The 18,648-nt window shown below is 41.7% G+C and overlaps 1 protein-coding gene across 1 annotated transcript in view; it reads left to right on the plus strand.

Annotated features, from left to right (window-relative positions):
• RTTN (rotatin) overlaps positions 1-18,648 on the plus strand; it is a 326,182-nt gene that overhangs the window by 275,693 nt on the left and 31,841 nt on the right. Inside the window, exons 41-44 of the mRNA XM_089664026.1 lie at positions 907-1,100; positions 4,292-4,397; positions 11,916-12,010; positions 18,379-18,456. Coding sequence (XP_089520152.1) covers positions 907-1,100; positions 4,292-4,397; positions 11,916-12,010; positions 18,379-18,456 — 473 coding nt within the window. The remainder of the gene's footprint in view (positions 1-906; positions 1,101-4,291; positions 4,398-11,915; positions 12,011-18,378; positions 18,457-18,648) is intronic.

An 18,648-nucleotide genomic window follows, 5' to 3' on the forward strand; every position in this document is an offset into this window, starting at 1 on the left:
TTTGACAGTGTGGATGCAGATGTGTGGGGTGCCATTAAGAATTAATGGCACCTGCGTGTGTCTGCAGAAGGCAGCTCGTTTTCTTGCGATGTGGGAAAAAGTTCAATTTCTCACAAATTCATGCACCGCACTTGGTTTGAAGAAAGGGGAACATATGGACATAATTTCTCTAAGAACAAGTACTTTTATTAATCCTGATGCATCATAGGTGCCAAGAGGTGGTTACCCAGAGTTTTTACAGAGCAAGCATTCTTTGTTCTATGGTTCAGGTGTAGCCTCGCTACCAGAGCTGTTTTTGCCTTTTTTTTTGCACGCATGTAAAATGTACAATTTAGGACTGAAGATTTTCTAAAACCACCACTCATTTTATATTTTCTAAAAGCAGGGACCCTGGAGATAATTTTTTGGCATGTGATATTAGCACACGTTTATCACTTCTGACAACCATATTCAATAAAATGACAAACAAAAAAAATGTTACACAATCATTAAAGGGCAAGTCCTGTATGCAGGGGTTTTGGTAGATAGCGCACCAAAACCATGGGAGATAATAGAAGTCAATGGAAAGCACAGCTAACCAGCACCAAATCAGTGGATACAGTGCTTTGTACCTGCAGTGTGGTCAAACTGCATGTGAAAGGGGCCTAAATCAACAATATTGTGAGGCAGGAAACCTGTGGGATGTGCATGTTCATTTTTGTCTTGACCAACTAAAGTGTATTGAATTAAAGAGCAATTGAATTTTTATAACTAGTAAGGAAACAAATGGCATGATAATATGCTATTTTATAGAAGAATGAGGACCGTATTTGCTGCTTCCAAAGCAGACAGCCTTGTTTTTATGAGAATTCATTTGAGCCCCGGTTCGATAATGTGTATTTTCTTAACTCTTTGATTTTTCTCTAGACCTGATGGCTGAGTGTGTAGCCTTAGCTGGAAGCCATCCCAATCTTTATTCTACCAGCTTGCAGTTTTTGTCAGTGCTTCTTGCAGAAGAAGGAAATCATCGCTTTCGTGAGTCACACACAAGTACACCGCTGCAATTTCTTTTAGATGGAAATCTAAAAATAGGGAACAGCCTGTGCAAACTAATTTTACAGGTCAGTCTTTTTCTGAGAAATGCTTTGAGTGGTGTTCATACAGTTTGAAGATGTATACATGTAATTGATAAGTAGCTGCCACTTGTAATAATCATTGTAATAAAATTGCCACTTGTATAGTCCTGTGTCAGTGGATACACTCGGCCTGTAGCTGTTTATGAGCTCCATTAGCTGCTCAGAGTCTGTCCAGAGATGCATGAAATCTGCATTCGGTATATAGCAGAATATGAAAACAAATTAAAGTGGTCATAAATGTTGGGGTTTTTTTTTTTGTTTGTTTTTCCCTGCATTAGGGTAAAAAACACCCCACTAACTATTTCCCCCTCTTCCCTCTCTAAACACTTTCCTGAGCATGTCAGGGATCTGGCTCTGTGCCTGGCAGTCTTTTCTCCCTTTCTTCCTCTTCTCACAGGGACTTGGGCAGGAGCCATTGGCTCCTGCTGCTGTAAATATAAATGGTGTGAGGAGGAAACGGGGGGGGCAGGGCTGGGCTGAGCCCTACTGTCTTTGGCAATGGATACAGGCAGAGCAGCTTGAGTGTGAGTACACACGTGTGCCCCCATAGCAAGGGGGCACGTAAATGACCTGCACACAAAGAAGAGAGCAGACCCTAGAAGAAGAGGTTTAGGGTTGCTCTGCAAAACCATTGCACAAAGCAGGTGAGTATAACATGTTTTGTTATTTTAATAAAAAACACATACTAGGCTTTACAATCACTTTAAGACAGAATTGATGTCAGTAGAACATATGTTGTTTTCCCTTTATAATAGTCCATTTAGTACTTAAAGTGTTACCAAATCCAGGATCCTCATTCATTATATATGGTCTCCAACAGTACACAGAACATAGAATTAGTTCCGCTGTATGTCGCAGTCAAATTCCCAGCATGCTGGGAATGCTAACTGTCTCATTTGCTTGTTCTCTCAGACCAGAGGGTCAAACCATTCAATGGCTGGTGTCATAACTGATCACAAACAGAGGCTAAAATGGCAGCTTCCTGGGCTGAAAATGATAAGAAGGGTTTATTTCTGCTTTCAAATGGAACTAAACTCATTGATTTAATGGTTTCAAAAAACAGTTACATTCCAAGCATGCTGGGAATGCTGTCAAATACTCAACCAAAACCAAAAATCTCAACCAAACTGTCAAACCATCAAATGGATGGTTTGCAGATGAAACCGAAGCTAAGTTGGCAGCCTCCTTGGCTGAAAAGGATAGAAGGGTTTAGCTTTCAGCTTTATACATATAAATGTTTAAAGATATTATGTTCACAGTGTCATGGGTCTGTCTAGTGTTTTGGCATCTCAGTTCTTCCCAGTACACTCATTTACAAAAAAAAAAGAATAATAGTTCTGTTTTACTTTTTTGTGCTAGATATACACTATATTGTCAAAAGTATTGAGACACCTGCCTTTACACGCACATGAACTTTAATGGCATCCCAGTCTTAGTCTGCAGGGTTCAATATTGACTTGGCCCACCCTTTGCAGCTATAACAGCTTCAACTCTTCTGGGAAGGCCATCCACAAGGTTTAAGAGTGTGTCTATGGGACTTTTGACCATTCTTCCAGAAGCACATTTCTGAGGTCAGGCACTGATGTGGGACGATAAGGCTATGTTCACACTAGCCTTGTGTGCAGGCGGCAGAGAGGCGTTTGGGAAGCGTTTTTACCGCTTCCCAAACGCCTCTGCCAATTCTGCACATTACAGCACATGGTGCTGTTCTAACAGGAGCGTTTGCGTCGCGTTGCGTCGCGGCAAAACGGACGCCTCTGGTCGAGTCAGGAGGCTTTGAAGCCTCCTATTCTCGTCTATGGTGCCGCTCCGCAAACGCCCGGCCGGCGTTTGCGGTGCGGTTGCGACGCGGTTGCGGGGCGTTTGCGGAGCGGTAACACCACTCAAATGCATTATAGGCGTTTGTGGGGCATTATTAATGCTCGGCAAACACCTAGCAACCGCGCATGCGGCGTTTGTGGAGCGTTTGCCGAGCGTTAAAAACGCTCCGCAAACACCGGACCAACGCTTGCCAAACGCTATAGAGGCGTTTGGCAAGCGTTGGCAAAACAGTCTAGTGTGAACGAGCCCTAAGGCCTGGCTTGCAGTCTCCATTCTAATTCATCCCAAAGGTGTTCTCTTGGGTTGAGGTCAGGACTCTGTGCAGGCCAGTCAAGTTCCTCCACCCCAAACTTGCTCATCCATGTCTTTATGGACCTTGATTTGTGCACTGGTGTGCAGTCATGTTGGAACAGGAAGGAACCATACCCAAACTGCTCCCATAAAGTTGGAAGCATGAAATTGTCCAAAATGTTTTGATATGCTGATGCCTTAAGAGTTCCCTTCACTGGAACTAAGGGGCCAAGCCCAACCCCTGAAAAAGAATCCCATACCATAATCCCCCCTCCACCAAACTTTACACTTGGCACAATGCAGTCAGACAAGTACCGTTCTACTGGCAAACCCAGACATGTCCATCAGATTGCCAGAAAGAGAAGTGTGATTCGTCACTCCAGAGAACACATCTCTACTGCTCTAGAGTCCAGTGGCAGCTTGCTTTACACCACTGCATCTGAAGCTTTGCATTGCACTTGGTGATGTAAGGCTTGGATGCAGCTGCATCCCATTTCATTAAGCTCTGTATGCACTGTTGTTGTGCTAATCTGAAGACCACATAAAGTTTGGAAGTCTTTAGCTTCTGACTCTGCATGCAGACAGTTGGCGACTTCTGCGCACTGTACGTTTCAGCATGCACTGACCCCGCTCTGTCATTTTAAGTGGCCTACCACTTTGTGGCTGAGTTGCTGTTGATCCCAGTTGCTTCAACTTTGTTATAATACCACTAACAGTTGATTGTGGAATATTTAGTAGCAAGGAAATTTCATGAATGGACTTATTGCACAAGTAGCAATCTATCAGGGTGCCACGCTTGAATTCCCTGCGCTTCTCAGAGTGACCCATTCTTTCAGAAATGTTTGTAGAAGCAGTCTGCATGCCTAGGTGTTTGATTTTATACACCTGTGGCCATGCCGGTGATTGGAACACCTGAATCCAGTGATTTGGAGGGGTGTCCGAATACTTTTGGCAATATAGTGTATGTTCTTTTACTTTTTATGCATTTTAGTAAAAGGCCTAATGATGCGCAGCAGTAATCTTTAGTTGTCTCAATTAAATACTTAGCATATTATTTGCTACAGAGCTATGAAGAGAAATCCTTGGAGGATCCTCTCAGGCAAGTGTGTGTGAATTCTTTAATCTTGCTGTTGGCTGTCAGCAGAAGTGCCCAGGTGTACATTCTACAAGGTGAGCTTTTCATTTCTCTGTAATTACAATAAAAGCATAACATCCACCTTGTGCTCTTCATCTGTTTATCCCCTTGTCTATGTGAGAAAAGCGTATGAGCAAGATTAAATATTTGCCTTACAGTTGCAAAAGGCAGCTGATGTTGGATGGAATTATGATGGATTTCTAAAAGATTCTAGAGTAATACATGGCTCTTTTTAAAGCATAACACAGGTCAAATGAAAAAATGTTTCTGTGATTTAAATCTGTCAGTAAAACCGACTGCCAATTTTGTTTCCATTCCTGAACCTGTGAGAGTTCCTAATATTTAAATTAGATAGCCTACTAAACCAGAGAGCAAAAATAATTTGTCACATATGCCCGCATTGTTTTTTAATGCACTGCTGTCATAAGCCAAACAATTTAAACTGGTATGAGCAGAGGTTACCTTCAGTGAAAATCAGGTCAGAATGATCACCGGATCCAAAAAATGTAGGTAGCTGAAGGAATAAGCAGGCCATGCCTTTTCCAGTAAAGTCTGAGCTCGGCCTAGTGCGTATATAATTAATAATTGTGAGAGATAAGACTTGGTTTCCTGTGTATAAACCTACAGCTAATCATGAATGTGGCAGTTGTGAGTTGTTTTTTTCTGCAGAGAGGCAAGCTTATGTTCAAGCAGATAGAGACTACTTGTCTGAGTACAGAATTCTTCCATTAAATCTGCTGGTGTGGAGGCATCTTTTTGAACACATATCATAAAAAAGTAGTAAAGAATCCCAGATTAATGGGAATGGAAGTCAAGTACATTTTAAGTAAAGGGGATGGACAATCGGAGCAAATGTTTGTTCCAACACGAGGCTTCATAGAGTTCCAAGCTAGAAGCAACAGATTCCCTTGGATTTATTGGCATGAATTGTTTCAGCCCCTTTCTGTTGTGTTTTGTACTTGTAATCAACTGGACCTTACAAGTCCAGTTGCATGTGTCTAACTTCTACAAGCTTTACAGTGACCTAGATAAGGGGTCTCCAAACTTTTCAGTACAACGGCCACATCATATATTTGCAAATGCTCTCAAGCCAAAATAAAATCCAGTTTAATAAATGAAAGAATAAATGCACTCCTAGCAATAACTTTACATCAGAAGCCCCCATGACATCAGAGCCCTGTTTCACTTTAGATGTTCCCTTGTACATCATAGCCTCCCTCACCCTCCCCCACACTTCAGAACTCCTGCTTCACAGCCCTCACCCTCCTATTATGTCCTACAGTCTTCACCATTTAGACAGCATGGCACTGGAGGAGAGGAGGAGCAGATCTGGAGGATGAGATTAGAAGCAGTCTCTTAAAGGGAGTGTTGCTAATCTCATTTTGTTACCTGTATAAAAGACACCTGTCCACAGGAGCAATCAAACAATCAGATTCCAAACTCTCCACCATGGCAAAGACCAAAGAGCTGTCCAAGGATGTCAGGGACAAGATTGTAGACCTTCACACAGCTGGACTGGGCTACCAAACTATTGCCAAGCAGCTTGGTGAGAAGGTGAAAACAGTTGGTGCAATCATTTGCAAATGGAAGAAACACAAAACTTTCAGTCTCCCTAGGTCTGGTGCACCATGCAAGATCTCACCTCATGGAGTGTCAATGATCATGAGAACAGTGAGGACTCATCCCAGAACTACACGTGAGGATATTGTCAATGATCTCCAGGCAGCTGGGACCACAGTCACCAAGAAAACAATTGGTAGCACACTACGCCGACAAGGATTGAAATCCTGCACTGTGCAAGGTCCCTCTGCTCAAGAAAGCACATGTCCAGGCCGGTCTGAAGTTTGCCACTGAACATCTGAATGATGCAGAGGAGGACTGGTTGAAATTGTTGTGGTCAGATGAGACCAAAATTGAGCTCTTTGGCATCAACTCAATTTGCTGTGTTTGGAGGATGAAGAATGCTGCCTATGACCCCAAGAACACCACCCCAACCATCAAACGTGGTGGAAACAATCTGCTTTGGGGGTGTTTTTCTGCTAAGGGGACAACTGCACTGCATCAAAGGGACGATGGACAGGGCAATGTACCGTTAAATCTTGGGTGAGAACCTTCTTCCCTCAGCCAGGGCATTGAAAATGGGTCATGGATGGGTGTTCCAGCAGGACAATTACCCAAAACACATGGCCAAGGCAACAAAGGAGTGGCTCAAGAAGAAGCACAATAAGGTCCTGGAGTGTCCTAGCCAGTCTCCAGACCTTAATCTGATTGAAAATCTGTGGAGGGAGCTGAAGGTTTGAGTTGCCAAATGTCAGCCACCAAACCTTAAAGACTTGGAGAGAATCTGCCAAGAGTAGTGGGCCAAAATCCCTCCTGAGATGTGTGCAAACCTTTTGGCCAACTACAGGAAAGTCTGACCTTTGTGATTGCCACCAAGTACTAAGTCGTGTTTTGTGCAGGGGATCAAATACTTATTTCCCTCATGAACATGAAAATCAGTGCATAATTTGTTAGCCATGCATTTCTTTTGATTTTTTTGTTGCTATTCTGTCTCTCAGTGTTACAATACACCTACCATTCGATTTTTAGACTGATCAGTTCTTTGTGAATGGGCAAACATTCAAAATCAGCAGGGGATCAAATACTTCTTTCCTTCACTGTATAGTGTGTGTGTGTCTGTATTTTTTTACACACACTGCTCACAAAAATTAAAGGAACATTTTGAAAACACATCAGATCTTAATCATGCTGGATATCTATACTGATATGGATTGAGTAATGTGTTAGGAATGTAAGGATGCCCCATTGTTTGATGGAAATTAAAAATTATCAACCTACAGAGGACACCCCGAAAATCAAAGTGAAAAAATGATGAAACAGACTAGTCTATTTTGCTGAAATTTCATTGCAGCAACATCGGGGCATGCTTCAAATAAGACGACGGATGGTGTCCTGGGGTATTTCCTCCCAGATCTGGATCAGGGCATCACTGAGCTCTTGGACAGTCTGAGGTGCAACCTGGCGGCGTTGGTTAGACCAAAACATGATATCCCTGAGGTATTGGATTGGATTTAGTTCAGGTGAGTGTGGGGTCCATTCAGTGGTATCAATTCCTTCATCTTCCAGGAACTGCTCGCATAGTCTCGCCAAATGAGGCCAAGCATTGTCGTGCAACAGGAGGAACCTTGGATCCACTGCACCTGCGTAGGGTCTGACAATGGGTCCAAGGATTTCATCCTGATACCTAATGGAAGTCAGGGAACAACTATCTAGCCTGTAGAGGTCTGTGTGTCTTTCCATGGATAGGCCTCCCCAGACCCACCACCGAAACAGTCATGCTGAACGATGTTACAGGCAGCATAACATTCTCCATGGCTTCTCCAGACCATTTCACGTCTGTCACATGTGCTCAGGGTGAACCTGCGCTCATCTGTGAAAAGCACAGGGTGCCAGTGGTGGACCTGCCAATTCTGGTGTTCAATGGCAAATGCCAATCGAGCTCTATGGTGCCGGGCAGTGAGCACAGGGCCCTCAGGCCACCCTCATGAAGTCTCTTAATGATTATTTGGTCAGAGACATGCACAACAGTGGCCTGCTGGAGGTCATTTTGTAGGGCTCTTGCTGTGCTCATCCTGTTCCTCCTTGCACAAAGAAGCAGATACCGGTCCTGATGATGGGTTAAGGACCTTCTACGGCCCTGTCCATCTCTCCCAGAGTAACTGCCTGTCTCCTGGAATTTCCTCCATGCTCTTGAGACTGTGCTGGGAGACACAGCAAACCTTCTGGCAATGGCACGTATTGATGTGCCCATCTGGAGCAGTTGGACTGCCTTATTCATGTCATCTATTTTTGTCAGCACCTATATTTGTGAGAAACTATTTTCAAGGATGAAGCACAGGAAGGGCAAAATTAGAATCAAAATTTATGATGAGCACCTCGAGAATCCATTGATAATTGGTACTATATTCATCAAACCAAATATTGATGCGTTAGTTTATCAGAAACAGTGTCAAATATCGCACTAGTTTCATGCCCTCTTTTACTTTTATAATAAAAAGTATTACCAAAAAAATGAAGTGTTATCACTCAGGTACATTATCTCTATCGGTGATTGATAACTTGTAATCTGCCTGACTTTTTCTGCTCATCAGCTATCCTTATTGTTAGCTTACTTTGTGTGGCCCAAGACAATTCCTCTTTTTCCAAAGTGGCCCAGGAAAGTCAGAAACTTTGACATCCCTGATCAAACCCTTCACACTTTCAGTGGTTCCAAAGTCTAATCGTTTTTTACTTTAATACATTCATTGCATTAAGGTAAACAACCCACTATCGGTCCTACCCCTACCTGTCCTTAAACACTTAAACTCCATTCACACTTGTATGACTTTGAGTGCAACTTTGATCCGACTTTCCACTCTGGATCAAAGTAGTGCAGGCACCTTTTCAAAGATTTGAACCATTGCCATTGAAATGAACAGGCTGCAACTTACCATGTGACTTGGATGTCCAGAGTCTCATGACAAGTTGCACAAGTGTGAATGGAAGCTTATCCTGGCTTCTATGTCACCACTCCAGTGGTGTTTCTGGCTCAGGCTCTAGCACCATTCCTTTCACTCCCTGTCAAACTCCTGTATGGAGGGAGTAGGGGAGGTGTTTGACGGCACTGTGTGTGTGTGTCTGTGGACACACACTTGCCTGGCTTGGGAGCACACACAGGTGCCTCCTTAACACTCGGCTTGCTAAAGGAGGTACCCAAAGGAGGGAGGAGGGGATGGCACCAGTGGGAGACTGCCAGAAGAGGAGGTAAAGAGGCAGTAAAGGACCTTTCTGTGCAATATTGTTGCACAGAGCAGGTAAGTATAACCCCTTTTAATAAATAACCTTCAGTATCAATTTAACTTTAGCTTTCCTGTCTCCTGACTGAGCCTAATGCTGAAAGCATACAGACTAAAAGCTAAACACACACAAACACAAATGCTGAAAGCATACACAACTGTGGAAGCAACAAAGGTTTAAAAAATTGACAGTTTTACACTCTTCCTGTTGCTTGGGCAGACTGTTAGCAAAGAGTTCTTTGATTGGATGAGGTTATGATTATGATCTCACCATCCCTCCTCTTCATCTCATCCAATCAGAAAACCCTTGTGGTTCTTATTCAGGACAGCCACTTGGCACAACACTCAGAAGACAACAACTAAAGTGATTTTACAGCTTCAACAGAGGCCACTCAGGTATAACATATGCCTACTTAAATTGAGCAAAGCTGTCCCAATGTAAATATGCAAAAGTTATTATTCTTGCATTGCCCATCCTGAATGGTTTACTTCAAGATCGTTGGAAATCAGTGGAAAGGTACTGTGCCCTCCCCTGCCACTCACAAGAATGGCATGCTGAGGAGAAAGAATGCTTCTAATTACAAAGTTGTTGTTTTTTTTTTACAATGAATGGCATGGAAGCAGAATATGTCATGTCTTTTTTTTTTTTTTTTTTCCTAAAAAGTTGCCTTCTTTTCTCTTTAATTGCATTGGCATTATGCTTCCAGTTTAGATACAGATACTGCCTAGAGTTGCAACCCTGTACTAAAAAGACATTAATCAAAGTACAAGTGAGGCTATGCAAGAGGCATTTTAAGCAGCCTACTTGTGGGTCTGGGCACGTTTCCCTACGTAAGAATACTTTGAGCTGGCGATTGCTTTGTGGGAGGCTGGGAAGTGTATGCTTATGCCCCATACCTTACAGTGCCAGCTTTTTGACAGGTCTCCAGCGGTGGATTAGGGTGGCAGACAGTATTTGCAAGGTAAATTCAGACATTTAGTGCACAATACAAAGTTTCATCACTTGGATTCATTCCCTTACTGAGAGAACTTAGAAAAAAAAAATAAAAAACAAAGGTTGTTCTTTAGTAAGTCCTCATGAGGTGGGCCATCCTAATCCTCTTGTAACATTAATGCCTTGCTTTACTTTGTAAAGAACTGTGCAGACTTTTAGCACTATATGAATCTTGTATGATTATAATAATAGAAAAGTACTGCAGAGTGTATTTTAAAATAAAAAAGTATGTTTTTTAAAATGCGTGAATTCAACAACCAAATGTGCATTCTAGGTTTGATAACCCTGACCTTCTCACAGTGCTTCAAAACAGGCAGGCAGCTGTCCTTTAATTCCAGGGTATTTTGAAGAGCCTTAGGCTGGCTACACATAAGCTTGTTTTTTCTGTTCAACGGGTTGAAAAAATAAAATAAAATAACTGACCCTCAAATGTGTAGATGGGGGAATCCTCCCTGCTGTGCCTTTGTATTCTGACAGCGGGGGGAGACTCCCTGGCCATCAGAATATCAGTCTATAGCCTGGTTGGACAGAAGTTTATTGGTATATTGACTTCTGTTCAACCACAGTGGCTTTAAATTGATTTAATTTTGTCCGGTCCCTGCTGACCAGTCCAAATTTCGATCCATATATGGCCAGCTTGTAAGATGGGCCAGATGGTTGGTACCCAAAATGGAGTAAATGATACAGAGGCTGAGGTATGCAGCACAATGTATTAACACAAAGTTTCAACAAGATGACTACAGGACCTGTATCTCACGGCCAAATCCGGTACAAAAGTACCTCACAGCAGGATTTGTATGACACAGAGTACTATAGAAGACACATAGAAGGCTTACGATGCCCAGCAGCATCCGATGAAGGAGGTGGCTGGAAGGCGGTGGGGTAGCAAAAAGGCCACAGAAAGCAGAACGAGGTACTAGCGGTTGTTCAGAAGCAGAGTCCCCACTCTGTCCATCTTTCATCAGAACCTTTCCCTAGGTCAGGGGTAGGCAACCTGAGAGCCGCAGGACTACAAGTTCCATCATGCCTCTGCAAGTCATAGCTGTAACTGTCAGTTTTGTAATCTTTGCAATGCCTCATGGGAAATGTAGTTCCACAACAGCTAGAGAGCCACAGGTTGCCTACCCCTGCCCTAGGCTAAACACAATGTCCCTCACCAACAGGTTCCTGTCCCTGCCCTAGCCACTCTGCAAACCCGTGTGAATATCAGTGGGACAGTGCTCCAAGGTCATCCAGTGCAGCAGAGTCTAATCAGACGGCTGCTTCCCTGATGACAACAACAAAGGCCTCAGAGGAACAAGAGTTCCTCTTATCTTCCCTCCTTTCTGTATGACGGCTGCCAAAACAGCACCACCTGTGCAGGGAGGCTGAATTACACCTGCCTACAAGCTTTAGTTCGGTACAGAAAAAGGACAGGTGTACCTCCGTGTACACGCCTGGGACTAACCAAGGATCAGCAGGTAATGCATAACAGTAGAACTGTGGCTGGAGTATTGGTATGTCTAATCAACTTTAAAGTACTGTTATAGCCATATTCCATTTCAAATCTCCTTGGTGCTCATGCTTATAAAATACATTTAATCTCACCTGATTGCCTATTGATTACACATGCGACACAGATAAGTGAAGACAAGTGTTCCATACATTTATCTGAACATCAGGATAAGACGTTTTAAAAAAAAAAAAAATGAGTAAATGATTAATAGCTATGAATTCTTTTCTAGTTCACTTTGTAGATTCCTGCACTGAAAAGTTGAAATACATTCATGCACAACTGAATCTTGAGTCCCTTCGACCAGCAAAATCCCAAAAGAAAAAGGTACTCATTCTGTCTACTACACAAATAACCAATTATGGAAAATGTAATTGCATATAAAGACAAACTACTATGATTAACTATGCTTATGAGACATAGACTATGTTTGTGCATACAGATGTCTTGTGCTATCTAATACCAGTTATATAGTTGTGGGGGAAAGGGGGTGGTAGAGGGTGAACAAAGACTTTATTAACAAATTATAACAGCAGGTGTCACTGGTGACAACATCATTCAGGCTTACCTATTTTAAACAAGTCTTCACAGACCTAGTTTCTAATTAGCCAACGATGGGATAACAGCCGGGTTTTGATAGTGTAACCCTACATGTATAGATATCTTCCAATTAGCTTGCAAGAGAAATCTAATAGATTCCTCCATCCAAGCTAAAGAACAAGGATAGAAGAATCTCCCCTAGCAGCTATTGCATTCAGAGAGCTGGCACCTGTGGCTGTCTGAATACCTGATCATTGACTGCATCTTATTGTTGGCCATACAGTAACTGCATCCAATTTTTCACATGGCTCTTTCAGTTCAGTTAAAGCTTAGGGTACTGACAGAGCCAACCAGAAGTCAAGTAACATCTATCATTAAAAGATGCTTCTCATGAGAAAAACGTGGCATTTGCTGTCCGCTCTTGAAAATGCTAATTGCCTGGCTGTCATTCTGGAGATTTGAATTAACATATTGTATTACTGACATGTGACTAGTATAGAGATGAGGATTTAACTTTTCTTCAGCTTCCATTTGCTGCTTGCTTATTTTGTGGCAGCATCTCCAAAGTATTAAAACTGGTCAGCCCAAGCAGTTAGCTACATACTGGAAGCGGCATCCTCTTGCAGTGGATGCACTGGCGACTTCCCCTAAATAGTGTGCTAAATAGTTTCTTGATCTAGCACCTCCATCACGGAGGAGAAGCCTTGTAATTTTTTCAATTAATACAAGGCTTCCTCTGATTGGCCAAGGCAGAAATTGTGATGATCACGTGCCTCCCCACCTTGGCCAATTAGAGGGTGACTTGTATTCATTCAAAAAATACAAAGCATCTCCTGAATGGCGGAGGAGCTGGAGCGACCGATGCTCTTAAGTACATAGTGGAGGAGGATGCAGCTTCCTGTATGTAGCAGACAACGAAATTGGCCACATGAAGGTGCCATCTGCATAGATCGTTCAGCTAAGCTGGCCCAAAGTAAGTGTTTAAGGCAATCATATTCCTGGAGGAGTTCTTATTTTTCTTTCTTTTTCATTTTGAGGGTGGGGTTTGTTCTGTGAAGTACTGCAGGAAATTACAGAAATCTAAGATTATGGTAAACGGAGTAAACATAGTTAGGGTTCTTGCTGATTAGCATTGGCACGTCATTGTTGCCTGGAGTTGCTCTATAGAACTCTTGTCTAAGGACCCCCAACTGTTGGTCTTACATAATTGTGAGAAGATGAATGGCATATTAACATTGGGGCCCCAGACATAATTCAAATATTTCATTCAGGGTGACTGTCCACATGGTTTACCCATCTTTGGAGAATAGTGTGTGCACATGTTGATGTACATTACAACTGTGTATACAAATTCCCATTTAAATATCTTTAATATGTTCTTATTCATTCCTACATCTAACATTTCCCTTTCAAGTCAGTTTCAGCAATGTGATTCTTAGGAAGTGGTTAGAATTTTTCAGTATAAAAAGGCATTCTTTAGAAAGTACATGATGACTACTTGTTTGCATTACGAGAAACTGCATTCTCAAACATAGCCCCTGGCTCATCTCCTGGGATTATAGTTTTCAGTGCAGTATTGATCTGTAGCTGTGTATTATACGTTTCTTTTGTTTTAAAGGCTGCTGATGAGACGGCTAGGAACTTTCTTTATCTAAAAAGGTCCATGAATAAATAAAGATGGCCAGAGACCATGAAAACTAGCTTAAAGTGGAACTGTAGTCAGAAACTTAAAGTGTTACTAAACCCCCAATACTAAAATCAGTCTGTATATGCAGTAAAACATGCTTGGTATTCTCACTGTGGAACCTAAGGGGTTAATCTTCCGCATTGTGTAAAAAGCCTGATTGATACTGTCTTCTCTGATCCTCCCTTTCACAGTCCCCAATCCATCTACTGGTAGTACAGAGCTCTAGGAGTCACTCTGCAAGTGCTTAGTTTAGTGTGTATGGCTAGACAGTTGTTTTTTATTTGGGAGGGTGCATGTAATCAGCACATGGCCTATCAACACTGTCCAGACACAGGGTCGGGTTTTGCAGCCTCATAGGACTGTCAGAGGAGAATGAAAACTCCTCTTACAAGATTAACCAGGGCTCGGCTGGACACTGATATAAGTCACAAGACTGATCTATACTGCTGATGAGAAAAGGTATTTAGCAGTTTATATTTACTAATATAAGTGCATTTCCATGTTGTGTGTACTGTGGGAGACCAGATATAGAGAATGAAGGATCCTGGGTTTAGTAACACTTCCTTCTAGTTTACTACAGGCTGGCCCCTTTTAAAGGTAGAGCTATGTAAAACATTAAAAATACTGTTTAAAATCCAGTAATACACAGTCTCACCCTGCTCTGCACATGTTCAGCTGCATTCTATTTACTGGGACAGTGACAAAAAATGTGGAAGATGATTTGCTGACAACCTAAAGATTTACTGCTGCTCTGGGATTCAGTAAAATGGCAGCTTTTAGCAAGAAGAAACCGGACTAATGCTGGATGCAATTTATAGCACACACTAATTTTGCCAGCATATTTATTAATGTGGAATGTATGTTCCTTGTTAAAGAACATTATTTTTTATTTTTGTTTTGGGTAAAGTACCACTTTAACATTTATGTCTGCATCTTTTATTTACATATAATCACAGATATATAATGAGTATAAAATGAATGGGAAAAGGCAGCTTTCTTTTTAAACATAAATAATACATCAAATCCCTTCACATAAGGGAGTGCCCTTATAAACAGTGCAAATCCATAAATAAGTGTCCAAACAATAGTCTATGCAAACACTCCAAAAAGTCTTCTGGACACCGCTGTGTCACTCACCCACTTTCAATACCCAGAAGAGAGCTCACTGTAATAATCGACCCCCTATGCATGGAAGGTCTAACATCACTTTGTGGTCCACTGTACAGCGCTAGTCGTAATCCAACCGGAGTGCAGATGACGCTCTCAGGATAGAGTCCCCAGCAATATAAAAGAAACTTGCAATAGTAAAAAGACAGCAATATTAAATAATAAAGGATTAAACTCTCACATGTGAAGAGCACATCAGCATATCATAAATGCATAAAATCTACCAGGCTGCAAGTTTTTACCCCCGCATGGTATGGTTTTCAAAGAACCAGCAAACACAAATGCTCCTGCGCTTGGGGATGGACTCGATGCAGGCTACAACCACATTAAGAATGTCCTGGAACATGCACACCTTGCTGCCTTCAAATGGACCGGGGAAATCCAAATATACTGAATGGGGAAAGAACAAAGAGAGGGCGCACAGGCCTAGTGCATTATCATAAAAAATGTTTAATAAAAAATAAGTAGGTTTTGTACTCACAAACGACAATATAGTCAAGGCACATCATAAAAGAACAGCTGGAACACTCAGTGGCTCTGAGGAAGAGGCAAGTCCTCGAAACGCGTCAGTATTTTGGATGTCTAAACTCCCTATTGCGGACTGTTACTCAGCGCGGTGTTGACCCAGCTCTTCTTTTATGATGTGCCTTGACTATATTGTTGTTTGTGAGTACAACACCTACTTTATTTTTTATTAAAAATTTTTATGGTAATGCACTAGGCCTGTGCACCCTCTCTTTGTTCTTTCCCCATATGGTATGGTTTTCGCCTGATTTTTATTGGATGCCTTAAAATTCCTTTGTCTGAGTTAAAATGCTGCTTTCAGCCCTAACACTCCAGTACCCTGTAATGGCGGAGCTGAGTAATCGCCACACCTCCCAGCACAAACTTGGTACTAACTCTGGGGCCTAGTAAATTAATCATATTTAAATGTGCTGTACAGCTGTTATAACAGAAGAGTGGAGGTAAGTTTAGGAAAACTGAGATTGTTAGCCAAAAAATCTACCAGACTGCATATCCAGTTCGGTCATTTGACTTGGCCTTAAAGGATAAGTTCACCTTTTAGAAAAAAAATAATAAATGCACATTTTTTTGCAGGTAAAAAAATGTGCATTTATTTTTTTCTGCAGGAGCCTGTAAACCGTTGCACATGCGATCAGAAGATCACTGGTGCTAGGCAGGTCTCCTGCAGATCTTTCAGTATACAGTACCTTAAAAACGTATTCATACCCCTTGCAAGTTTCCACATTTTTTCATGTTACAAACAAAAAACCTAAATGTATATCATTGGGATTTTTTGTGATGGACAAACACAAAGTGATACCCCTACCTATCTAGTGGAACCAATTGCCTTCATAAATCACCTAATTAGTAAATAGAGTCAATCTGAGTGCAATTTAATCTCAGTATAAATACAGCTGTTCTGTGAAGCCCTCAGAAGTTTGTTAGAGAACTTTAGTGAACAAACCGCATCATGAAAGTAACACACCAGGAAGGTCAGGAATAAAGTTGTGGAGAAGTTTAAAGCAGGATTAGGTTATAAAAAGATATCCCAAGCTTCGAACATCTCACGGAGCACTGTTCAATCCATCATCCAAAAATAGAAAGAGTATGTCACAACTGCAAACCTACCAAGACATGGCCGTCCGCCTAAACTGACAGGCCGGGCAAGGAGAGCGTTAATCAGAGAAGCAGCCAAGAAGCCCTTGGTAACTGCAGAGATCCACAGCTCAGGTGGGAGAATCTGTCCACAAAACAACTATTAGTCGTGCACTCTACAAATCTGGCCTTTATGGAGGAGTGATAAGAAGAAAGACATTGTCAAAAGAAAGCCATAAGAAGTCCCGTTTGCAGTTTGGGAGAATCCATGTGGGGGACACAGCAAACGTGGAAAAAAGTTCTCTGGTCAGATGAGACCAAAATTTAACTTTTTGTCCTAAAAGCAAAACACAGTGTATGGCGGAAAACTGACTCTGCACAACACCCTGAACACACCATCCCCACCGTGAAACATGGTGGTGGCAGCATCATGTTGTGGGGATGCTTTTCTTCAGCGGGGACAGGGAAGCTGGTCAGAGTTGATGGGAAGATGGATAGAGCCAAATCCAGGGCAATCTTAAAAGAAAACCTGTTAAGAGTCTGCAGAAGACTTGAGACTGGGGCGGAGGTTCACCTTCCAGCAGGACAACGACCCTAAACATATAGCCAGAGCGACAATGGAATGGTTTAGATCAAAACATATTCATGTGTTAGAATGGTCCAGTCAAAGTCCAGACCTAAATCCAATTGAGAATCTGTGGCAAGACTTGAAAATTGCTGTTCACAGACACTCTTCATCCAATCCAACAAAGCTTGAGCTATTTTGCAAAGAAGAATGGGCAATAATTTCACTCTCTAGATGTGCAAAGCTGGTAGAGACACACCCACAAAGACTTGCAGCTTAATTGCAGAAAAAGGTGGTTCTACAAAGTATTGTCTCGGGGGGCTGAATACAAATGCACACCACACTTTTCACATATGTATTTGTAAAAAATGTTGAAAATCATTTATCATTTTCCATCCACTTCACAATTATGTGCCACTTTGTGTTGGTCTATCACATAAAATTCCAATAAAATACATTTACGTTTTTGGCTGTAACATTACAAAATGTGGAAACAGTCAAGGGGTATGAATACTTTTTCAAGGCATTGTATCTGCTTGCTCATACAGGATGTACAAGCAAGCAGATATACTGACAGGAAGAATGAATAAACTAAATGAATAAACTGTGAAGCGCTGTGGTAGTTTGAGGACTACAAGGCTGTAGGGACTTGTATTCTCTCATTCACAGATGACTATGAATGAGTGACAAGGCCATGTGGGCGGAGCCTTTTTTTAATTTGACAGCGAGGGGGGAGAAGATGTCAAAGCGAGGATCGGGGAGGAGTGTGGACTGGTCTGATTGTTATATGTTACACCCATATTCAGGGTGTAACATTTAACATGTTTTGAAAGGTGAACATATTCTTTTAAGTTTGAAAAAATAGTCTGTAAATACAGGTCACAGCACAGTATAACTGGTCTAGCAAACACATAACTAATGCTATCCCAAGGATAACACATCGATCTTTGGGTGGATATAGTAAGTTGGTTAAGTGTTACTTCTCTGCTTTACACGCGTAGAAGGTATTGCTTTACCTAGTTCACCATGCTGCCACTACCATATATTAAAATTGGATCACTAATCACTGGATTTGTTCATTTTGTGTTACTTGTTATTTGCTTTAATGTTTACTGAATCAGAATTACTTTCCTTCAGGAGGAAAGTTATTTGAAGCAGTTGAAGGTGACAATGCATCTTCTAAGGAACTGTTTGTATAAAAATGAAGAATGCAAAGTAAGTAATATTATTAGAATCATGCTCACTTTGGTTTTATATATCACATCAACAGCAATTACTGTGTACAGTATATCAACTTGCCTTTCTCTGCCTTATACTACCTGTTTAATATGTGCAAAACTGGAAAAAGACCGAAGCCATGTACTTCAAATTTCAGGAAACAAAATCACAAGCAGACATCCAAAACAA

The sequence above is a fragment of the Staurois parvus genome, unplaced genomic scaffold (genome assembly GCF_062004578.1).
Source record: "Staurois parvus isolate SC_StPar_1 unplaced genomic scaffold, SC_StPar_1.0 ptg000045l, whole genome shotgun sequence".
Lineage (NCBI taxonomy): Eukaryota > Metazoa > Chordata > Amphibia > Anura > Ranidae > Staurois > Staurois parvus.